At 41.7% G+C, this 25808-nt stretch overlaps 1 protein-coding gene across 1 annotated transcript in view; it reads right to left on the bottom strand.

Moving 5' to 3' along the window:
* polr1a (RNA polymerase I subunit A) overlaps positions 1 to 25808 on the bottom strand; it is a 151578-nt gene that overhangs the window by 90055 nt on the left and 35715 nt on the right. Inside the window, exons 7-15 of the mRNA XM_087991257.1 lie at positions 23891 to 23977; positions 22721 to 22829; positions 22308 to 22482; positions 19051 to 19224; positions 18097 to 18219; positions 15473 to 15700; positions 12564 to 12818; positions 7718 to 7909; positions 6481 to 6630 (exon numbers count right to left, since the gene is read on the bottom strand). Coding sequence (XP_087847383.1) covers positions 6481 to 6630; positions 7718 to 7909; positions 12564 to 12818; positions 15473 to 15700; positions 18097 to 18219; positions 19051 to 19224; positions 22308 to 22482; positions 22721 to 22829; positions 23891 to 23977 — 1493 coding nt within the window. The remainder of the gene's footprint in view (positions 1 to 6480; positions 6631 to 7717; positions 7910 to 12563; positions 12819 to 15472; positions 15701 to 18096; positions 18220 to 19050; positions 19225 to 22307; positions 22483 to 22720; positions 22830 to 23890; positions 23978 to 25808) is intronic.

A 25808-nucleotide genomic window follows, 5' to 3' on the forward strand; every position in this document is an offset into this window, starting at 1 on the left:
CAGAGTATTGAGTAAAGGAGTTGGGAGGTCATGTTGTGGCTGTACAGGACATTGGTTAGGCCACTGTTGGAATATTGCGTGCAATTCTGGTCTCCTTCCTATCGGAAAGATGTTGTGAAACTTGAAAGGGTTCAGAAAAGGTTTACAAGGATGTGGCCAGGGTTGGAGGATTTGAGCTATGGAGAGAGGCTGAATAGGCTGAGGCTGTTTTCCCTTGAGTGTCGGGGGGGTGACCTTGTAGAGGTTTACAAAATTATGAGGGGCATGGATAGGGTAAATAGGCAAAGTCTTTTCCCTGGGATCGGGGAGTCCAGAACTAGAGTGCATAGGTTTAGGGTGAGAGGGGAAATATAAAAGAGACCTAGGGGGCAACGTTTTCACACAAAGGGTGGTACGTATATGGAATGAGCTGCCAGAGGAAATGGTGGAGGCTGGTACAATTGCAACAGTTAAGAGGCATTTGGATGGTTATATGAATAGGAAGGGTTTGGAGGGATATGGGCTGGGTGCTGGCAGGTGGGACGAGATTGGGTTGGGATATCTGATCGGAATGGATGGGTTGGACCGAAGGGTCTGTTTCCATGCTGTACATCTCTATGACTCTATGATGGGGTTGTCAATAACATCATCAAGCAGCACCTGCTTACTGACACATAGTTTGGGTTCCGCCATGGCCACTCAACTCCTGACCTCATTACAGCCTTGGTTCAAACATGGACAAAAGAGCCGAATGCCAGAGATGAAGTGAGAGTGACTGTTCTTGACAGCAACTCCACATGTGACCAAGTGTGGCACCTAGGAGGCCTAGCAAAACTGGGAATATGGAGAAAACTCCAATGGTTGGAGCCATACCTGGCATACAAGGGGATGGAGCTGAAAATGTGTTGCTGGAACAGCGCAGCAGGTCAGGCAGCATTTCGGGAACAGGAGAATCGACGTTCCGGGCATAAGCCCTTCTTCAGGATATGCCCGAAACGTCGATTCTCCTGTTCCCTGGATGCTGCCTGATCTGCTGCGCTGTTCCAGCAACACATTTTCAGCTCTGATCTCCAGCATCTGCAGTCCTCATTTTCTCATAAAAGGGGATGGTTATGGTTATTGGCAATCAGACATCTCAACTCAAAAGCATTACTGCAGGATTTCCTTCGGGTGGGGTCCTAGCCCAACTACTTTTAGCTGCTTCAGCAATGACCTTCCGTCCATCATAAAGATCAGAAGTAGGAATGTTTATTGATGACTGCATAATGTTAAGCAGCATTCACAACATTTCAAATACTGAAGCAGAATATGTCCAAGTGCAGCAAGACTTCTGGCCTCGGGCTGACAAGTGGCAAGTTACAATCGCACCATTCAAGTGCGAGATGATGACCATCTCTGACAAGAGAGAATCTAACCATCACCCTTCATGTTTAAGGGCATTACTATCACAGAATCCACTACTATCAACATCCTGAGGTTACCATTCATCAGAAACTGAACTAGGCTAGCCATATAAAAACTGTACCCACAAAAGCAAGTCAGAGGCAAGGAATCCTGCAACAAGTAACTTGCCTCCTGACATCCCAAAGCCTGCCCATCACATAAAAGGCACAAATCAGGATTACAATTGAATATTCCTCATTAGAATGTTGTTGCATTCATCCAGACAAGGAGCTTGACACAATCCAGGATAAAGCAGCATGCATGATTGGCATTACATCCACAAACATTGACTCCTGCAATCACCGAAGCTCAGTAGCAGTGTGTAATATCAACAAGATATACTGCAGAAACTAGACAGCACCTTCTAAACCCACAACCATTTCCATTGAGAAGGACAAGTGCAGCAGATCCATGGGAACACCACCAGCAAGTTCCCCTCCAAATCACTCACTATCATGATTTGGAAATATCTCACCATTTCTTCAGTGTCGCTGGGTTAAAATCCTGAAACTTCCTCCCCCATAGAGAAGGCATGTCAGAAAGGCAAGGTCATGGTGATCATGGGAGATTTCAATATGCAGGTGGACTGGGTAAATAATGTTGCCAGTGGATCCAAAGAAAGGGAATTCATGGAATGCTTACAGGATGGCGTTTTGGAACAACTTGTCATGGAGTTCACAAGGGAGCAGGCTATTCTGGACCGAGTGCTATGTAATGAACAAGACTTCATAAAAAATCTTAAAGTAAGGGAACACTTAGGAAGCAGCGATCATAATATGGTAGAGTTCAGTCTGCAGTTTGAAAGAGAGAAGGCAAAATCGGATGTAATGGTGTTACAGTTAAATAAAGGTAATTATGAGGGCATGAGAGAGGAACTGACGAAAATCGACTGGAAGCAGAGCCTAGCGGAGAAGACAGTAGAGCAAAAATGGCAGGAGTTTGTGGGTATAATTGAGGACACAGTACAGAGGTTCATCCGAAAGAAAAGAAAGATTATCCGGGGAGGGATTAGACAGCCATGCCTGACGAAGGAAGTCAGGAAATGTATCAAAGAGAAAGAGAGATCCTATAAAGTGGCCAAGAGCACAGGGAAATCAGAAGATTAGGAAGGCTACAAAAACAAAGAGGATATCAAAGAGAGAAATAAGGAAGGAGAGGATCAAATATGAAGGTAGGCTAATCAGTAATATTAGAAATGATAGTAAAAGTTTATTTCAATACATAAGAAACAAACGAATGGCAAAAGTAGACATTGGGTCACTTCAAACCGATGCTGGAAGGCTAGTGATGGGAGATAAGGGAATAGCTGGAGAACTTAATAAGTACTGTGCATCAGTCTTCACAGTGGACGACATGAATAATGTCCCAACAATTAAAGTGAGTCAGGGGGCTGAGTTGAGTATGATTGCCATTACAAAAGAGAAAGTGCTAGAAAAGCTAAAAGGTCTTAAAATTGATAAATCTCCTGGCCCCGATGGGCTACATCCTAGAGTTCTGAGGGAGGTGGCTGAGGAAATAGCGGGAGCGTTGAATTGAGATCTTTCAAAAGTCACTGGAGTCAGGGAAAGTCCCGGATGATTGGAAGATCGCTGTTGTAACCCCCCCTTGTTCAAGAAAGGATCAAGACAAAAGATGGAAAATTATGGGCCAATTAGCCTAACCTTGGTTGTTGGTAAAATTCTAGAATCCATCGTTAAGGATGAGGTTTCTAAATTCTTGGAAGAGCAGGGTCAGATTAGAACAAGTCAACATGGATTTAGTAAGGGGAAGTCGTGCCTGACAAACCTGTTGGAATTCTTTGAAGAGGTGACAAGTAGGTTAGACCAGGGAAACCCAGTGGATGTGGTCTACCTAGACTTCCAAAAGGCCTTTGATAAGATGCCACACGGGAGGCTGCTGAGCAAGGTGAGGGCCCATGGTGTTCGAGGTGAGCTACTGGTATGGATTGAGGATTGGCTGTCTGACAGAAGGCAGAGAGTTGGGATAAAAGGTTCTTTTTCGGAATGGCAGCCGGTGACAAGTGGTGTCCCGCAGGGTTCAGTGTTGGGGCCGCAGCTGTTCACATTATATATTAATGATCTGGATGAAGGGACTGGGGGCATTCTAGCATAGTTTGCCGATAATACAAAGTTAGGTGGACAGGCAGGTAGTACTGAGGAAGTGGGGAGGCTGCAGAAGGATCTAGACAGTTTGGAAGAGTGGTCCAGGAAATGGCTGATGGAATTCAATGTAAGCAAATGCGAGGTCTTGCATTTTAGAAAAAAAGAATACAAGCATGGACTACTTTCTAAAATTCGTAAAGCTAAAGTACAGAGGGATCTGGGAGTGCCAGTTGAGGATTCTCTAAAGGTAAACATGCAGGTTGAGTCCATGATTAAGAAAGCGAATGCAATGTTGTCATTTATCTCAAGAGGGTTGGAATAGAAAAGTACCGTTGTGCTACTGAGACTTTATAAAGCTTTGGTTAGGCCCCATTTGGTGTCCAGTTTTGGGCCCCACACCTCAAGAGGGACATACTGGCACTGGCACATGTCCAGCAGAGGTTCACACGGATGATCCCTGGAATGGTAGGTCTAACATACGAGGAACGGCTGAGGATCCTGGGATTGTATTCATTGGAGTTTAGAAGATTAAGGGGAGATCTAATAGAAATTTACAAGATAATACATGGCTTGGAGAGGGGTGGATGCTAGGAAATTGTTTCCCTTAGGCGAGGAGACTAGGACCCGTGGATACAGCCTTAGAATTAGAGGGGGTAAATTCAGAACAGAAATGCAGAGACATTTCTTCAGCCAGAGAGTGATGGGCCTGTGGAATTCACTGCCGCAGAGTGCAGTGGAGGCTGGGACACTAAATGTCTTCAAGGCAGAGATTGATAAATTCTTGATGTCACAAGGAATTAAGGGCTACGGGGAGAATGCGGGTAAGTGGAGTTGAAATGCCCATCAGCCATGATTGAATGGCGGAGTGGACTCGATGGGCTGAATGGCCTTACTTCCGCTCCTATGTCTTATGGTCTTATTGTAGGTCTATCTACACCAAATGCACCACAGCTGTTTCAGAAGGCAGTTGATCACAACCTTTTCAAGGACAAATAGGGATCGGCAATAAACAACGACACAGCCACTGAGAAATATATCCCCTGAATTAGTAAGAAAAAGAAATAAAGAGAAAACATTTGCATGACCATGGAATTATTCCTGCAGAGAACCAGCATAGATATTTTGGGTCAAATAGCCTTCCTCTTAGCTGTAACCACTATTTAGTGATTCTTTAATTCTTAGGCTGGTTTTGAAGAACATACAATGGCATGTTTTATGATCAAGGGAGCTGACTCCTCCCCAATCAACATTAAAAAGGCACAGAAATCAATAAACATTTTAGCTCTAAATAAGGCAGAAGTTATATTACAGAATCCTCATCCATATTGAGACTGCTGCCAAATGTCTCTGCAGGGTAATCTATTTTCTGCTTACTGCCATCACTATTCCGTTTTAAACGATCTTTTGGGATTTCTCTACCAACAACTAACCCAATAATTAATCCTCAATAGCAGTAAGAGGCAGTCGGTGGAATAAAGATTTAATGGGTGATGCACCTCGAGCAGATTGCCAGAATAGCTGAATCAATTCCATTCTCACAAAGTTGAACGTGTAATGCCAAAACTCTGGAGTCATCTAACTCTCCCAATTTATACATTTATTCCTTTATCAGAGGGATCACCGAGATAAAAATTTCTATGAATACTAGTTAGAGCCTATATATGCCAATATTGTAGGCAGATAACACTTATTATCTATACATATAGGACACATCATACCACTTGGGTACAAGCCAAAAATTATAATAGAAGTTCCAAGCATTGACCTTCCTGGTGAAGTCATTGCTAAGTCCTACACATCAGCAAGAGCCTATTCTAACATTCTTTGTTTGAGTCAGCTTGGCTGATCTCAGCTGGGAACTCATTCAGAACTGGCAGATGAACTGAAGGAGGAGGAAAAAATCACCTGGCTTTCCCTGTTCCTGATCATTAAGGGGCGGGCATGGTGGCTCAGTGATTAGCACTGCTGCCTCACAGCGCCAGGGACCTGGGTTCAATTCCCACCTTGGGCGACTGCCTGTGTGGAGTTTGCATGTTCTCCCCGTGTATGTGTGGGTATCCTCTGGGTGCTCTGGTTTCCTCCCACAATCCAAACATGTGCAGTTTAGGTAAATTGGCCATGCTAAATTGCCCACAGTGTTAGGTGCATTAGTCAGGGGTAAATATAGGGTAGGGGAATGGGTCTGGGTGGGTTCCTCTTCGGAGGGTCAGTGTGGACTTGTTGGGCCGAAGGGCCTGTTTCCATACTGTAGGGAATCTAATCTAATCAGTAAGCCCACTGTAGTGTCTGTGCTTGTGGCAAGAACAGTCGCAGGATTAGACTAGCTGCATCCCGAACACTCGCTATGACAAAAATCCATTAATATCTTATGAAGGTTGAGGGAGCTAGGGTTTTTCTCACTGGAGTAAAGAAGGATGAGAGGTATTTGATAGAGGTGCACAAGATGATGAAAGGCATAGATAGAGTGGATAACCAGAAACTTTTATCCCAGGCTGGAAACAGTTATCACAAGGAGGGATAATTTTAAGATGATTGGAGGAAGATTTATGGGAGATGTTAGAGGTCGGTTCTTTACATAGAGTGGTAGGTATGTGGAATGTACTGCCAGCGGTGGTAGTAGAGTCAGATACATTAGGGACATTTAAGTGACTCTTGGATAGGCACATGGATGATAGTAAAATGAAGGGTATGTAGGTCAGTTTGATCTTAGAGTAGGATATAAGGTCAGCACAACATTGAGGGCTGGGAGGGCTTTTACTATGCTGTAACGTTCTATGTTCTTACATCTCATACTACCAAACACTCAGAAAAAGGCCAGATTGCTGAACTGCCACCGATGGATGATATGCACAGAATCATCATCCTGTCTGAGTCAGGGCTTTGGAGGACAGAAGATGAGGAGGACAATGAACAAGTACCAAATTCATTTCTGAAAGTCAATGGATATATAATATACCTTGGACTCAGACATCCACTCCAGACCAAAGGTCGCCACCATGCGCTGAGCTTCTCTAACCCAAGCCTTGCCACTGATTTTAGATATCCCTATCAAGTTCAATGGCATTTGATCCTTGGGAATTATATTAATCAGCAGCGTTGAAACAACCTGAAAAAAAACAGCAATGTCTTTGATACAGCACAGAAAAAGGGAAGCATCCAGTTATGCTCATTTTCATAAATAGAACTAGTTTAACACAACTATTATAAAATATACCGCAGTTCCTAAGTATCAAAGCCACATCATTTAAAACACATTTTGATTCCTTGCAGTTCAAGTAGGGTTAAAATGCACATGATTTTCCCTGTTGCTTTACTGAAGACAGGTGCCCCTGCCCGAAATATCGGCTCTCTTGCTCCTCAGATGCTGCCTCACCTGCTGTGCCTTCTCCAGCGCCACGCTTTGTCAACCCTTTACTGAAGATACCAACTTCAGTTCAGTAATTCTAAGGTGCAGCAGGTAGCACAGTTACATGGCAGATGAGAGACTAATGTCAACCTTGAACCTGTAGCCAAGTGGAAACTCCAAGAGTCTAATATTTCCAGCAGGTAAAATTTCAAGGGCTCACCTCAAATGAAGATTCTCCCAATCACCCATCCTATTGAAAAATCAAGATAGCAGGAAATTTCACAGACAAATTGCAAATGAAAAAAGTTGAGAACACAGGCAGGTGCACCCCATCACTATCAAAATGGGCACAGGCCTTGCATCCTGTTTTCCATTGGCCTACTGAGTTTGATTACATTTTTTTAACCAAAATTTTCATTTTTAAGCAGTGAACTACAGTATCATCAGTGTAACTAGCTAGGAGCTTAATTGTGTGCAGAAACAATATAAAGCTTTCCAAGATAGGAGTTGAGTGTCCAGGGCAGATTTAGATGCAGACCAACTCCCATGAGCTGATAGAATGGCGGAATAGGTTTGAGGAGCTGAATAATCTTTCTCCCATGCAAAAGGAGCTGAATAACAGTCACCAACGTTTTGGCCATACTTAACTAAGGAAAATATCTAAAATAAAATCACCCATTAGGTAGCTTTGCTTGGCAGGATTTTCCAACTGGGTATATCCGATTGAAATCATCAGCAATGTATTTTTTTTACAGTCACGAACTAACCTCAGCTCAGCATCCCAGCACTAATTAACTTTTATCTATCAGTACTTTATGATAAGTTGGTTGACAGTCAGCAGAATTACCTGCTTTCCAGTCCAAAGTGGATACGGTTTAAGCACAGCAGGTTGAAGAATCTTCACCCGGCCCTTTTTATCTGTAAGGCCTCGGTAAACAAGCTCCATGTACTGTTCCCGTGTGAAGAAACGGCCACGGATTGTCATGCTGGTGCCAGAAACCATGTGATCCTGAATTAAACCTGCCAAAGGCTTCCCATCCTGAAGGAAATAAAATACCAACAAGCAGTTTATATTTAATAACTCGTGTAATATCCACAGGGAGGTAACCAGATTACATTCCACAAAATACATTAAAAACATCCTTTATTACTGAGTGGATGGCAAAACATTTTCACTGTTCTGACTATAGCCATTGCCCCAGGGACAGGTGGGTGTAAATTAATGCTCAAGGATCGGTTCACTGTCAATAAAACATCCTGGTAGAGCTTCGTGTTGTCAACAATAACACTGAAACTAAACACAGTTTAAAAGCAGAGGGCAAGTTAGACACCAATGAAGAATTGGATCAAAATGAGGTTGAAAAGGCATTAATCAAAAAAAAAGTGTTTACAAAACTCGGAAGTAATTAGGAAATAAGGTTTCAGGCAAGAACTCCCAAATAGAGACTAAATTAGTAATGGTGGCCACCAAAGCTGGAAGGAGAAGAAACTGACTGGTGATTTGGTGAGCTTAAAGCAGGGTTTGGGTGATAAGAGTGAAAGACTGAGTTGCAGGAGTTGCAAATTTGGGCTGGAGCGAGAGTATCAGGGGCCAGCAGAAGGTGATGAGTATTTTTAAGCAAACTCTTTGGAAACTACTGGTAATACAGAATAGGCCAAACGTAGCAGACATTGAACTCAGGAGGCCAGTAGGGAAGGCATTGATGAAAATATTTTCACTGCAAAGTTTTCACGAGATAATGAAGCAATTCAGAAAAAGTGCAATGAGTTACTCAAAAAATAAAATCCTTCCACACAAGGACTAACCAGCAAGATGGTCAATAAATGGAAGTGGAAAAGGATCAGATTCAATGGATTAAATTCAGTGCAAAACACTACCATTTCAGAAGAGATTGGATTTAAAATGAAGGAAAACAAGGCAGTTGGGAAGTGTTTGACATTATAATCAAGCAAGAATGAGACTGATGTTTCCTCATTCCATTAACCAAAGCACACATACACACACAGCTGTTACAGTGATGGGTGAGGCCTTTGTTGGACACCATGCTTAACAAATCAAATTTGAATGCCCATATTCAGTAATTTGCTCAGGTAACAAAAGAAATTGAAGTAAAGACAAATATATTGTTCGACTTCTCAATTGCATTCCACCAGTTAATAACATCACCTTTTCTTAAAAAAAAGATTTGTTCACATGTTGTGGGCAGCTCTGACGAGACTAGCATTTATTGTCCACCTCTAATTAACAGTCATTTAAGTCATGGAGTATAATTCAGACAGAGATCGATAGGTTCTTGATTGGTAAGGGGATCAAGGTTTATGGGAGAAGGCAGGAGAATGGGGTTGAGAATCATATCAGCCATGATTGGGGAGCTACCTGCCAGCTTAAGGTAGGAGACAGAGGGTGGTGGTAGAGGGCTGCTTTTAGAACTGGAGTGTGCCTGGCAGTGTGCCTCAAGGATTGATGCTGGGTCCACTGCTTTTTGTCATTTTATATAAATGATTTGGATGTGAATATAGGAGGAACGGTTAGTAAGTTTTCAGATGTCATCAAAATAAGTGGATTTGAGTAAGGCGTTCGACAAGGTTCCCCATGGGAGACTGATTAGCAAGGTTAGATCTCATGGAATACAGGGAGAACTAGCCATTTGGATACAGAACTGGCTCAAAGGTAAAAGACAGAGGGTGGTGGTGGAGGGTTGTTTTTCAGACTGGAGGCCTGTGACCAGTGGAGTGCCACAAGGATCGGCGCTGGGCCCTCGACTTTTTGTCATTTACAAAAGTGATTTGGATGCGAGCATAAGAGGTACAGTTAGTAAGTTTGCAGATGACACCAAAATTGGAGGTGTAGTGGACAGCGAAGAAGGTTACCTCCGAATACAACAGGATCTGGAGCAGATGGGCCAATGAGCTGAGAAGTGGTAGATGGAGTTTAATTCAGATAAATGCGAGGTGCTGCATTTTGGGAAAGCAAATCTTAACAGGACTTATACACTAAATGGTAAAGTCCTAGCGAGTGTTGCTGAACAAAGAAACCTTGGAGTGCAGGTTCATAGCTCTTTGAAAATGGAGTCGCAGGTAGATAGGATAGTGAAGGTGGCGTTTGGCATGCTTTCCTTTATTGGTCAGAGTATTGAGTACAGGAGTTGGGAGGTCATGTTGCGGCTGTACAGGACATTGGTTAGGCCACTGTTGGAATATTGCGTGCAATTCTGGTCTCCTTCATATCGGAAAGATGTTGTGAAACTTGAAAGGATTCAGAAAAGATTTACAAAGATGTTGCCAAGGTTGGAGGATTTGAACTATAGGGAGAAGCTGAACAGGCTGGGGCTGTTTTCCCTGGAGTGTCGGAGGCTGAGGGGTAACCTTATAGAGGTTTACAAAATTATGAGGGGCATGGATATGATAAATAGACTAAGTCTTTTCCCAGGGGTGGGGGAGTCCAGAACTAGAGGGTTTAAGGTGAAAGGGGAAAGATATAAAAGAGACCTAAGGGGCAACGTTTTCACACAGAGGGTGGTACGGGTATGGAATGAGCTGCTTGAGGATGTGGTGGAGGCTGGTACAATTGCAACATTTAAGAGGCATTTGGATGGGTATATGAGTAGGAAGGGTTTGGAGGGATATGGGCCAGATGCTGGCAGGTGGGACTCGATTGGGTTGGCATGGATGGGTTGGACCGAAGGGTCTGTTTCCATGCTTTACATCTCTAGGACTCTAAGTGGCATAGTAGACAATAAAGAAGATTATCTCAGAGTATAATGGGACCTTGATTAAATGGACTAATGGGCTGAGGAATGACAGATTGAGTTTAATTTAGATAAATTTGAGGTATTGCATTTTGGGAAGGCAAATCAGGGCAGGACTGATACACATAACAGCAGTGTTGCTTAGGGGTGCAGGCGCATAGTTCCTTGAAAGTGGAGTTGCAGGTAGACATGGTGGTGAAGGCAGTGTTTGGTACTCTTCCCTTCATTGAGCATAGTAGTTGGCAGGTCATGTTGCAGCTGTACATGACATTGGTCAGGCCACTTTTAGAATACTGCGTTGAATTCTGGTTGCCCTTCTAAAGGAAAGATTTTGCTAAACTTGAAAGGGGCAGAAACAATTTATAAGAATGATGCCAAAGTTTTTCCCCTAGGATGGGGCAGTCCACAACTAGAGGGCACAGGTTTAAGGTGAGGGGGAAAATGATTTAAAAAGGGCCTGAGGGGGTAACTTTTTCATGCAGAAGGTGGTGCATGTCATGGAACAAAGGAAGTCATGGAGGAGGGTACAATTACAATCCTTATAAAGACATCTGGATGGGAATATGAACAGGGAGAGTTTAGAGGGATATGGGCCAAATGCTGGCAAATGAGACTAGGTCAGATAAAGATGTCTGGACAGTGCAGATAAATTGGGCTGAAGAGTTTGTTTCCATGCAGTATGACTCTAACTCGATAACTGAATGGTGATGCAGATTCAATGGGCTGAATGGCCTACTTTGTCCCCTAGATCTTACAGTCAACCACATTTCTGTGGGTCTGGAATCTCATATGCCAGACCAAGGGTAGCAGATTTCCATCCCTCACGTACCGTTAGTGAATCAGATGAATCTTTACAACAAGTGTCAGTAGTTACATGACCACCATTAGATTAGCTCTTTATTGAACTCAAAAGTTCACAAACTGCCATGGCAGGATTCAAACTCGTCTCCAAAACATTAGGATGAAGTTGTGGATTGCTCTCATGACATGATCTCTACAGCACCATCTCCCCCTAGTGGTCTCAAATTCAATGTTGGGTTGCTTGCCGCAAACCTTGATCCTGTCGATCAAAGATCGATTTATCCAGGTCTCAAGTATGCAGTCATTGCTGACCTACACCCCACATGCCCTCTTCCCCCAACCCTAGCCTCACTGAGTATAACTGCTTCCCTGATCACACAGATCCTTGATCCTGTACTGACTCATTTCCTCTCAAAAGCTCTGTATCCTGACATTACCCAAAATTCCAGCCATCCACCTGCTGAAGATGGACAACTCTGAGAGGAGAGTGTCAGCCAGTGTTGCCACTACATTGTGGCCGAGTTTCTGTGCTGGCTTTGTATTGCGCATGTGCAACAATAGTGAACAGATATAGACCTTCTATATTACTACTAGTGAATCCAGGAAAAATGGCATCTGGAAGCTCCTATCCAAGTTGCAAATTCAAATTCCAGACAATTGTGGAAAATCTGGTCACCATGACCCAGTGTAAAAGTCCATCAATATTCTCCATTAAGACACAATAGGAATGGTTATTTGGACCAATTACAGAAAGACTGTCAGCACCTGTGAAACTATATCCTGACCAGAAATCTCAATATTTCAGAATCAGTAATAAAATGCAACAAATGGGAAGGATTAGGAATTGTACTGTGCCTATTCTATAAAGGCACTCACCATCCTAACAGGCAAATATATCACTGCTCCTTCACTATCACTAGGATAAATTTCCTCCGTTATGGCATTATGGGAGCATCTACACCAAATGAACTGCAGGAATTTTAGAGGCAGCTCACCTTCTCAAGAGTAACTAACAATGAGCAATCAATTCTCACCCAGCATGCAATTCTTACATGCCATGAATGAATAAAAAAGAAAATACTTTTGCTCTTAAGGAGAGAATAATAATTTTCCAATCTTCACCTGCTGCCATTATGTACTTGCCTTGGGAACCAAATACTGTTCGTCAGTACTAGCAATTACATAAGCCTCTGCTCGGCCAAGTTCATTCTGTGGAAAGTGTGCATTCATTTCATCCCCATCAAAATCAGCATTGTAGGCTTTACAGTTCGCATAGTGAAGCCGCAGGACCTTCTCTCCTGGTAGGATCCGGGCCCGGTGGGCCTGGATGGACGGCCTGTGCAAAGTAGGTTGACGGTTCAGCAACAGAACATCTCCGTTCTTAATATGCCGGCACACCTTTCAAAACAATATAACATATTTTATCAGTTCACTATTAACAAGTTATATGGATGTATGAGGTTGAAGCACGACTAGCTGGTACATCTGATGTCTCCCTCTTAGGATTCTCTAATGTCATTGGCCTCACTATTTCTACTTATTTCACACCCTCCCTATCTTTAAAACTCAATTTTCCTCTTTCATATCCTACACAACTATCCTGCAGTGCCACACAAAGCTTGGTTTTAAATATCCTGCTCTGAAGAAACTCCATTGGTCTCTACACAAAAGGACCGGATGGAAGAAAAAGCTTATCACTGTCTCAGGTGTACATCTAACATTACCCTTGTCAGCAGATTTCATGGCAATGTCATTATTCAGCATATTAACCTCCATCTTACTTGGGTCAACTCTCAATACTGCCTTCATTTTCACCAGGTCATGGCAGCACCACCAAATACCATGCCATTGTCTCCAGATTGTCACTGACCAAATCTTCCCTGGAGATCATCTTTCCACAGCCCACAACATCATAGCTGACCACACATGACCCAATTCTACCTCGTCCTCAAAGTCCCCAAACAGGACCTTCTAATAGGCCTTTTGCTTCAGCAAACTAAAAAATTTAATTGACTTTGATTCCAATTTTGATCATTCTCTCAGTTCACTTGGCCCACCAATGAGACTGCTCTTTGTTTCAACAACTTCAGGCATCGAAGCTCTGGATTGGTGATCAAACAATATGTATTCTAAGTCCATGATCACCAAAACTACCATGACTACACTTCCTCGCACCTCATTTTTCTGTACTGACTCTGTTCCAATATCCCAGATTCTCTGCTTCAGTTGTTCAGATGTTGCAATCTCCCACACTAGCACTTCTAATGCGTCTTCCTTTATCCTTGAACAAGGATTCATGCCATACAGAACTGATCAGGCCCCTAACCATAATTCACAATTCACATATTTCAGCTCTCATCCCATCTCCTCCTTCCTCGAACCATGATGGGGGTGCAACTCACCAGCCTCCATATTTAATGACTGATCTGCTGCCATGTCCATCAGCTGCTGTTTGGTGATTCCACTACACAGATCATCTACTCCCTCCAACATTCTGAAAAGTCCATTCCCTCCTTTGTCAATTCCATAATCATACCCAACACCCACTTTCTTTCCTCTAGCACCTTTCCATGCAAGCACAGGAGAACCAACATTTGCTCTTTTACCTTCTTTATCCTCACCAAGGGCAGTACTATCAGTTATGAGACTAAGGCAGATGAAGGGACAGATTGGACGATTTCATAGAATGGTGGAACAGGCTTGAGGAGTGGAATACAGTACCCCTGTTCCTATACAAAAGGAGTTGAATAAAAATAAACAAACATTTGCTGTACTTAAACTTGTGAAAGCTTCTGCAAGATCAGCCATTCCATCATTTGACTCTGCTCAGATTTCCTGCCAGATGCATCCTATCAAGATTATCAGCACTCAGATTTTACTGTCATAAACTAGACACAATTTATCATCCTATCACAAATTAATCTTTTATCAACATCAATCAAGATAGGCTGCTCAACTGTCAGCAAAATCACTTCTCTACAGTTCTGCCCTTACACCTCCTTCATTGAAGGCCTTACTTCACTCCTTTCAAGTGGAGCAGGGATTTATTTGCATTACTTCAATTTAGTACAGCTGCATTTGCTGTTCAAGACATCATCCCTTCTACCTTGAGTGGATCAATCACAGATTAGGTGATCATCTTAAGGAACACTGCCATTCAGTTAACAAGTATGAAGCTGAGCTTCCTGTCATCTGCCATATTAATTCTCTACTCTGCTCTCACTTTGAATTTTCTGACTCTGGCCTGCTGCAGTGTTCCAGCTCAATGTAAGCTCAAGGAACATCACTACAGCTTTCAACTTCACATTCTACAGCCAACTGACGAAACAGTCAATTCAACAGGTTAATGTCATAGCACAATGGGATAGAGGTTTTTGTTTTTCTCTCTCAGCTTCCCTTTTATCACTTTACGTTTGGACATCAGTTATCCTGCTGATAGAGTGTAAACAAAAGATGTGCCTGCAGGAGGTATGAATGGTAGGATAACTGATGTTTAAACATAAGGTGATAAGACAGTAATAGAAAAAAAACCTCCATCACATGTTGCTATGACATTAAACTGTTGTATTCACTGTTTATCCAAAAGACTGTAGAATGCCAATTTGAAAGATGAAGTGATGTTCCTTGAGCTTGCGTTGAGCTGGTTTCTTTTATAAAATAGGTCACTAGACTCAAAATATTAATGCTGCTTTCACCACTGAGGCTGTCAAACCTGCTGAGTTCCTCTTTTGGTTCTTTACTCATCACTTTGGCCATGCACCAAACTTTTTGTCATTTAATATCTCCCGCCCTCCACCTCACCACACATCTTCCCTTTTGTTCTTCTTCCCTCCCATTTACAAAAGATAGTTCTAATTTTCATCAGTTCTAATGAAAGCTTTGCAATCTGAAGTGTACACTTAGTTTTTCTCTCCATAGATACTGCCACACCTGCAGAGTATTGCCAGCATTCTATCCTTTGATTATTAACTTACTTGAAACCATTTGTCATTCTGTGCAAAATAAATGAGACAACATTTCTTCAACTTTAATTGCCAATGGCATTCACTTACAATTTTCATGCCTAAGCTCTGTTCGCCAGTGCTTGGTGTTAACAGTTGTTTGGCAATGGCTTCTCTCTGGGTTGGGTTTGATGCACTCAGAATAGTACGAGACCCATCTTCATTAATTACCATAGAAGCCCCAGGATGTGCATTCGGCCCATTTAATACTGCTTGCCTCAGCTCCTGCACATTCCATGGTGTCACTGGCTGAGGATAGGTTAGCTTTGTAGCAAAAACCTTGTAAGAGAAAGAAAAGTAAACACACACACACACACACGCATATTACATGGTTTCCTCCGGGTGCTCCGGTTTCCTCCCACAGTCTAAAGATGTGCAGGTCAGGTGAATTGGCCATGCTAAATTGCCCGTAGTGTTAGGTAAGGGGTAAATTTAGGGGTATAGGTGGGTTGCGGTTCGGTGTGGACTTGCTGGGCCGAAGGGCCTGTTTCCACACTGTAATGTAATCTAAATGCAATCTAATGTCATGCTTTGGCCTTTTCTAGCAGCTCAGTATGCTGCAGTTTAAAAGCTGACTAAAGTCTCTCTATTGCCAGTATCTCCAGTAACGCTAAGTGTAGAATGAGATTTGGTCCAGCTTCAGTGGGCTATTCATTCGGAACCTTACAAGAAGGTTTGGAAGTGGAAACTTTCAGCAACCTCATTCAGTTGGTTTGAACGCCCAATATGTAAAGTGTTCAATGAACACAATGAAACCACACTGTAGACAAAACTGCTTCAGGATTTAGCATAATCTTCAAAGCTTTCAGTTACTCAGCCATGTCCAAGCATCTACAGGCCTTATAGTCGAAGAAGGAAAAAATAAGGAACTGCAGGTCTTACTTATTTAAATTATTTAAGGGAGTCACAATTTAAGTTTGAAATGAAACACATACAATCTGTCCAGACTATCTTTTAGTTGAGACATCCATAAAATGTTTGACAATATTCTGTATCAGATACTTTTAACTGAACTAAAATTAAATTCAGTTTTAAAATGTAATTGTTTGGAAGACAAATTTAGCAGCCAATATGCTGCAAGATTACACAATAATGAAATGGAGGACACGTTGTTAATGAGTATTGAGAAGATTTGTAGCCCAGGTTGGGGTTCTGGATGTAGGTTTGCTCGCTGAGCTGGAAGGTTCATTTTCAGGCGTTTCGTCACCATAGTAGGCAACATCTTCAGTGAGCTTCCTGCTTTTGATTTATATGTTTGGATTTCTTTGGGCCAGTGATGTCATTTCCTGTGGTGATGTAATTTCCTGTTCTTTTTCTCAGGGGTGGTAAATGGGATCCAAGTCAATGTGTTTGTTGATAGAGTTCCGGTTAGAATGCCATGCTTCGAGGAATTCTTGGAGTGTCTCTGTTTGGCTTGTGCGAGGATGGATGTGCTGTCCCAGTCAAAGTGGTGTCCTTCCTTATCTGTATGTAAGGATACTAGTGAGAGTAGGTCAGGTCTTTTTGTGGCCAGTTGATGTTCATGTGTCCTGGTGGCTAGTTTTCTGCATGGTTGTCCAATATAGTATTTGTTACAGTTCTTGCACAGCATTTTGTAAACGACATTAGTTTTGCTTGTTGGACCCCATTTACCACCTCCTGACAAAAATAATAGGAAAGGACATCACCACACGAAATGACATTACCAACCCAAAGAAACCCAATCATATAAATAGAAAGCAGTAATCATCGGCAGTGCTTCATCTAGAGGCTCACTGAAGATGTTACCTGGTATGGTGACAAACATCTGAAAAATGAACCTTCCAGCTCAGTGAGCAAACCTACATCCACAAGTTGTTAATGTTGAACAGGGAATTCGCCACCTCTCACATCCACTATTCGCATACTTCTACATCCATCTGTGCAACCTGATGAGGCTTTTGTTAATCATCACATGGGAAGACACCAAGTCTAGCTCAATATGACCTGAGGAAGTGATTCATTGGATCTCTGTTGCTTCAAATTTTTAAGAAAGGCCTGAATATCAGAACAAAGGGTTTCCTTGCACTCATTACCCCATCCTTCTAGATGGTGACATTATGAGTTTGAGAGATGCTGCACAAGCAGCTTTGGTGGTGGTGAAGGCAGGAAAGCATGAAGTAAAGACACAAATTTAATCCAGCAAAAAGTAAATTTCAAACTAAGTTAAACAAATCTTCAAGGACATTTAATACTTTGTGAATTGCCTGGACGTATCAAGCAGAAAAACAAAGCCTACAGACTTTCAAAATGCAGCTACATGCTGTTTGGAAGAGCAAACTATCAGAGAACCAAGTTTCAACGGATAGAATAGACTCATGTTGTTCTGAATATCTATAACCAGTTTATAGTTCTACTACAAGAGATTAAGCTGTTGGGACTGTTGTTTCATTTATTTTAATTGAGTCATTGAGCAATATACTGATAGTTACTGGACGAATCAAGATTTAGTTTAAATAGATAGATCTTGTTTTAGTACTTTTCATATCACGTTCCACCTGTTTGTCAAGCAAACCAGAAACTGCAGTCTGGTTAGTCCTATAAAATCCTAATTTTCATTATTTTCCTAACAATTCTTAACCCATAACTAAACCTGTAGCACCATAAAAATATTTACCCCTGCTTACATACCAGGTCAGATCTAAAATCAAGATTACCATTGGAATACCAATCTCATTGGTATTGATGTACATGTCAGGGCAGATGACTGAACGAGCTGCATAATCCACACGTTTTCCCATCATGTGTTTACGGAAGAGACCGTCCTTCTTCTCCAGGATCTATGTTTAAGAAAAGTGTAATCTTTTGAAAGAGGAAATATCACTTCCTACTTGTTCACCCACACAAGACTTGAAACGTGACCTTGCTTCTAATGTGCCCTTCCACTATGAATGGAATATGAAATAAAATTATAAATCTGACTGTGGTTTTACTTCACTACTAATCTCACTACCATCTCTAATGAAGCTAAATATAGTTCTGGTGCTTTTGATATTCAACCCAACCTGCATATTTCAGTATAACCCTGGACAATGCTGTGCCAATACTGTGCAATAGGACAGCTGGCTGGATCCTGTCATTACCTAATGTTCATGCTGAGGTTGCCAAGGCAACATCTCAGCCAAAGAGAACTGTTAATCAACACCACTTACCTGAGCATCAGCACCCTTTCCCTGTAAACAAATTGTTGGGATTGTTTGAAATTTGGAATCAATGTGTTTTTCTGATGGGTGAAGACAGTTTACAACATAATTCTCTTTTCAATTTATGTTCTATATTACCAAACCACCATTCATAATTCTTCACTTAAAATATTGTTATTTCCAACTTAACTTTCATCTGAAGCTATCAACCTACTGATTTCCATAAAATGATTTGGTAATCTTTACATTTCTTCCTGCTGCAATGATCAATTTTAAAAACTACAACAATGAATTGTTCAGGTAGCTTCAGTCATCAACATGTTGCCTCAAGCAATATATCTATTGAAAGAAGATTTTCTAATTCAATATTTGTTAAAAATGTAATGCCATATTTGGTACTAGCAATTCAAATAATGGAATAAACTACAGCAAAGTAGAATGCAATCATTATTTACATCTTCAGCATACCTGACGGACACCCGGAAACTTGTCTGTAATCAGCTTGTCCATATCACTGTCAAAAACAATGTTGACATGGCTTTGAAGGTGTATCCAGGCACTGTAGAGTTTATCTGTCAATGTCTGTCCAGGAATACCAGCTAAAAAGGCAAGGTCCATCCTGGTTGGTGTCTTGTCTTCTGGCTGAAAGTTCAATAAGCGGTGTTTATTGTGAAGTCTGCACTTCTCTTAAAGAAGATAATCACCTTGACGTTTTTCTGTTTCTCACCCTACAGTTGCTGCCAGACATGCTATTTTAATTTCAGATTTTCTACACCCGCAGATTTTTATAAAAAATCTTTTGTACTGTTGTTTCTCTTCTGTGCACATGTGCTTTTTTGTCTGTCAGCCTCTCCTTCACCTTGTCGGAATGGCCATTATTTGTTGAGTTTTGACAGTGAGGTTTAACCAATGTTCAGATTGTGAGCAGTAATACATCAGAATTTACATCCTCACTTAATGATCAAGCAACACATACTACAGACAGGGATCAGTGAATGCAGATCAAGGGCCAGAACACTAATTGATTTGCTGTTTCCTTGCAACAGACACAGAAGCCAACTGCAACTAACTTCTAATTAGCTGTCTCATTCACTGAGATCTGCTATCAGCCATATCAGAAAGAGATAGTCATAGACAAGAGAGGCAGGACAGGGCAAAAGTGAGGACTGCAAATGCTGGAAACCAGAGTTTTGATTAGAATGGTGCTGGAAAAGCACAGCAGATCAGGCAGCATCTGAGGAGCAGGAAAATCGACGTTTCGGGCAATGAAGGGCTTTTGTCTAAAACGTTGATTTTCTTGCTCCTCAGATGCTGCCTGACTGGTGGTGCTTTTCCAGCACCACCCTAATCTAAAAAGGGAGTCAGGACAATCTTTCAAATCTACAAACATAAATAAGAGGAGTAGGACATCAGCCTCCTCGAACCTGCTTTGCCATTTAATAAAATAATGGCTGACAAGTTTGTGGCCTTAAACCTGCAATCCTTGAAGATAACACATGACCTATAATGCTAGTCAAGAATCTTCCTCCCTTCCTTAAAAATATTCAGTGTCCTTGTCTCCATTGGTATCTAGAGAAGAGAGTTCCAAAGACTCAATGCTCAAAAACAAACCTCCTCCTCATCTCTGCTTTTACAGGACGAACCCTTAGTTATAGTCTCTCACACAGGGCGAGACTATTGTTTCAGCATCTACCCTCTCAGGACCTTTTGTTTCAATAAGATTACATCTCATGCTTCTAAACACAGAAACTAAAAGCAGGAGTAAGCTATTCAGCCCTTCAGGTCTGCTCTGCCACTTGTTATGATCATGGCTGATCACCCAACTTAATAGCCTGTTCCTGCTTTTCCTCCCTTGCCTTTGATCTTCTTAGCCCCAAGTTCTATATCCAACTCCTTTTTGAAATTATACAATATTTTAGCCTTGGGTGTTTTCTGGGTAGCAAATTCCACAGGCTCACCACTGTCGAGACGAAGAAATTACTCATCTCTGTCCTAAAAGATTTATTCCATATCGCTAGACTGCGACCAATTTGATACAGGTCCACCTTGTCCAACGTTTCTTCACGAGATAGCCAAGATGAAAGTTATCAGTTAAGTCAACTTTTCCTGAACTGCTTCTCATGCATTCACATCCTTTCTTAAATAAGGAGACTAAAACTATATATATTACTCCAGATATTAGCCTCTTAACCTTTTTTATACAACTGCAGAAAAATATTCCTACTTTTACTTTCCATTTCCTTGCAATAAATAACAACGTTTCATTTGCTTTTCTAACTATTTGCACCTGTATACAGGATTCATGATTTGTGATTTATGTTAATAGGACATCTCTGTTAATCATTTCTTTCAGTCTCTCGCTATTTAACTAAAATGCAGTTTTTCTATTCTTCCTGCCAAAGTGGACACGCTTGCATTTTCCCACATTATACTCCATCTGTCAAATTTTGCCCATCACTGAACCGATCATAAAATCATGAGTAGCATGGATAGGGGAAATAGATAAGGTCTTTTCCCTGGGGTGGGGGAGCCTAGAACTAGAGGGCATAGGTATAGGGTGAGAGGGGAAAAGTTTAAAAAGGACCTAAGAGGCAACATTTTTCACACAGAGGGTGATGCCTGTATGGAATGAGCCGCCAGAGGAAGTGGTAGAGGCTGGTACAATTATACCATTTACAAGTCCTGGATGGATATATGAATAGGAAGGGTTTAGAGGGATATGGCCCAAGTGCTGGTAAATAGGACTAGATTAGGTTAAGATATCTGGTTGGCATAGATGAGTTGGACTGAAGGGTCTGTTGCTGTGCTGTACAGCTCTATGATTCTGTAATTCTATCGACACTCTTCTACTCGTGTCCATTACTTTCCTACCTATTTTTGTACTATTAGTAAATTCAATCCATTCATCCAAACCAATTATGTAGACGGTAAATAAATTAAGGTTCCAGCACCCATCTCTGCGGCACAACATTTGTTGCATCCTGTCAGCCCAAAAATGATCACCTTCTGCTTTCTTTTCACCAATCAATCCTTTATTCATCTAATATGTTACCCTGCACACCAGCTTTCATCATGACTGCCAGAAAGCATATTGATCCATAAGGGAAACTTATCCCTCGTTTACCCAAATTATTCTTTCATAAATAAATTCTTGCCAACAGTGAACAGAAAGTGTTCACTCCTGGGTAATGTTTTCTTTCTGATATTGTGTATGAGCTTCAGCATGAGAAAGGGTCAAAATTAGGCAGAAAATAACTGAAGCTAAAGTTTATTTGAAAACGTAACTAGCACGATGATAAAAGGAGAGCCTGGAAATGTGACTTACTTGGATTTCCAAAAGGCATTTGATAAGGTACCATACAAAAAGGTTAACTTCAAGATAAAGGTCATGGATAAAGGTCTGTTTACACACAAGCAGCAGAGTGCAGAGATGACCGGAACATTGTCAAGTTGCTGAGTTGTTCCTTTCACAGGATGTGTGTGTCACTGGTAAGGTCAGCATTTGTTGACTGCTTCCAGCAAACTGACTTGCTCAGCCATGTCAAGGGCAGTTAAGAGTCAATAAAAGTTGCTGTGGGTCTGGACTTAGATTTAGACCAGGTAAGCATGGCAGATTGCTTTCCCTAATGCAGTGTGAAGTAGCCATACAGCTGCATTTAAACTGGATTTTGTTAGTTAACAGCAGTTAGCTTGCAGTTATTTCAAACAAACATAAAAAATCTTACAACAGGTATCGCTGATATCTCCTCTGTGTAAATGGATTGCACTGTCTTGATTTGCTCCTGTGCCATTAGAGCCAGAAGCTTGTGTATCACTTGAACATCTTTCATCACTGCTTGCAGATTAACCGTTTGACCATTGGTGAACATCTGGTCTCCCAGTCGATTGACTGGACGAAATCTATTGATTGCAAAAACAAAAGATGATGTGCCACAGAAACACAAATCATTCTGAAAATCTTTTGTGGTATTTCAGACCTATTGTACCGGAAAAGTTAATCTTCCCCACAAAAAACTCGGAGAACTATGACTTGCAACAAATGTGTGTTTTTTAAAATGTGAAAATGTTTAACAAAATTACCATTTTGATACTATATTGCCATTTGCCAGGACAAGTTGACTGTTTAACGTAGTTTTACCTGGAAGGAGGTACAACAAGTACATCCAGAAAAAACATGTCAAGATTCCAGCTGGACTTTGTATTCCCATGTATTCTCAAGCCAGGAAATAGATATTTCAGGAAGAAGCCTAACAGAAATAATAGATTGGTTGGAGTGAAGGACAAGGATATAGATTTTACATATAGCATTATTTCCTGAGCCTTTCTTAGCATGTGGATCAGAGACTGTCAAAGATTTAGAGTAAAATTGCTTTCGAATTTAATTCACACTGATCTATCAGTCATGATTGAATAGCAGAGCAGCCTAATTTCTACTTCTATGGTCTTAGAACAAACACAGCAATACTAAGCCAGGCCATTGCCATTACACTTTAGATTAGATTAGATTAGATTACTTACAGTGTGGAAACAGGCCCTTCGGCACAACAAGTCCACACCGACCTGCAGAAGCGCAACCCTCCCAGACCCATTTCCCTACATTTATCCCTTCACCTAACACTATGGGCAATTTAGCATGGCCAATTCACCTAACCTGCACATTTTTGGTCTGTGGGAGGAAACAGGAGCACCCGGAGGAAACCCACGCAGACACGGGGAGAATGTGCAAACTCCACACAGTCAGTCACCTGAGGCAGGAATTGAACCCAGGTCTCTAGTGCTGTGAGGCAACAGTGCTAACCACTGTGCCACCGTGCTGCCCACCACTTAAACACAGACTGAAGTTTAACATGATAAAAATCCAATAGTGAAAACTATAACGGCATGGGTTTAATCATGAGCATTGCATTTTCATTTAAGATGCAACAGTGTGAAGTTCAACGGTCATGGAGGACTTGATGTGGACTCCATGACCACAGGTCATAAATGGATAGATGCCCAAGTCAGCTATACAATAATGAGATCAGCTATGGATTGCCAGCACAACCGCTTCTCCTTAATACTGAATAATTATTACCTCGACTCAAAAGCAAAGGCTGCAAACACTGAGCATTTGTAAATGGATGACAGGCTTGTAAATGGATCACAAAGTCAAATTTCAAAAACAAAAATACATATTTATGGTTTAATAGGAACTGCCCACCTCCTGCAAGTTTGCCAAGCATCCTTCTGAGCATAATTAAATTGTCTCTACCACCCTCTCCTGAAACTATCATTCGTCCCCTTTAAGGCAGATACATAAACCATTTACCATCATTTTTCCACAGTGCCAACATGTGGTCTCTTGCAGTAGTGGGAGTCAGAAATCCTCGTTTTCCTAACAGCAAATCATCAAGACCTTGTCCAAAAGGTAGAAATAAAAAGATAAATACTAGTCTCAAGTCATGATTAAAAAAATTAGAACTTGCACTTATAAACATTTTCAATGTATTGCAAATGACATTAGAATTCATTAATCACTCTAAGTCTACCATCTGTTATGGATGAAAACTTGACAAATATATACACAGCAAGGCCTCACAAATAACAGAACAATAAATTACCAGTTCGTCCACACAGAGGAAGTGAGGACTGCAGATGCTGGAGAAAAGCACAGAAGGTCAGGATGCACCAAAGGAGCAAGAGAGTCGATGTTTTGGGCATTCATCACATTCCTGATGAAGGGCTTACGCCCGAAACGTTAACTCTCCTGCTCCTCCGATGCTAACTTTTCCAGTGCCACACTTTTGGACAGTTAATCCACACTCACTTGTTCAAATCACAGCCAGAGCATTAGAACACGAGCAATGGCTTCTTTTCTTCAATTCAAAATCCCTTCTCAGCCTCAACACAACATTTTCAAGTCACATAACATCACTCACTACATGTCCAGAGCTCCCCATTCCTCTGACATCTCAGAAGTAGCCCCGATCTTCAGCCAATGTCTTCTACCTCCTGGGTTCCATCGAACAAAATTTCATTCCTAAACTCTTCACTTCCCACTCTTACTTTTACAAGACTATAGGATCATATTTTCCAATATTTCCTTCAATAGGTTCAAGTCCATTTTTTAGATTACATCTTTGGGAAGTGCTTTGGGAGGTTGCAGTTCATGGCGTTGATTTGTTTTATGGAGTTGGTTGTGGGATGGATGTTGATCAATATGCCATGAACCCTTTTACATTCATTCTAAAAGATGGGCATTGATTCAAGAGTTGAAGCCACACCTCCATCAATGCAGCAACCGTTCAGTAGTGCAGTGAAGCACCAGAATTTCAATAAGAACAGAGAGGATGGTGGTGGCATTCTTACTCAAGGGTAGTATTACTGCAGCTGGGATAACACTCGAGGACTCATCAACTGAGGGAGTTTGGGCTGAGGTTAGAAATAGGAAAGGAGGTCACCTTGCTGGAGCTTTCTGTCAGCCTATGAATTATTCCAGGGATGTACAGGAAAGGATAGGAGTGAGAGTAACAGGGTAGTTGTTATTGGGGAGCTTCAACTTCCCCAGTATTGACGAAGTAATATAGTTCAAGGAGATTAGATGGATCAGTTTTTGTTCAATGCATGTCGAAGAATTTTCTAACACTGTACGTAGACAAGCCAACATATTGGATTTGGTACTGTGGAATGAACACGGCGAGGTGTTAGATTTGGAGGCAGGTGAGCACAATTCGGGTATGTTTCCAATAGCAATGGCAGGAATAGGAATATACTGCAGGAAAAGAGGTGTAACAGGGGAAAGGCAATTATGATGCGACTAGGCAAGATTTAGAATCAATAGGATGGGGAAGGAAACTGCAGGGGTTGGACACACTTGAAATGTGGAGCTTATTCAAGGTATAGCTACTGCAGGTCCTTGATAAGTATCAGGCATAGAGGTAGTTGTCGAGAGAGGGAGCCATGGTTTACTAAAGAAGCAGAAGGTCTTATCAAGAGGAAGAAGACTAATGTGAGGGTAAGGCGTGAAGGCTTAGTTAGAGGGCTTGAGAGTTATAAGTTAGCCAGAAAAGACCTAAAGAGAGGGCTCAGCGCAGCTAGGAGGCAACATGAGAAGTTGTTGGTGGATAGGATGAAGGAAAACCAAGGTATATCGCCGATCTCCGACTTCATGCCTAACCCCGCCCCCACGCCCATCTCCGTCACGTCTAACCCCGCCCCTTCGCCTATCGCCATCACCACGCCCGACC

The sequence above is a fragment of the Chiloscyllium plagiosum genome, unplaced genomic scaffold, assembly GCF_037043375.1.
Source record: "Chiloscyllium plagiosum isolate Xiang-an unplaced genomic scaffold, Cpla_swu_hap1 HiC_scaffold_1, whole genome shotgun sequence".
NCBI lineage: Eukaryota > Metazoa > Chordata > Chondrichthyes > Orectolobiformes > Hemiscylliidae > Chiloscyllium > Chiloscyllium plagiosum.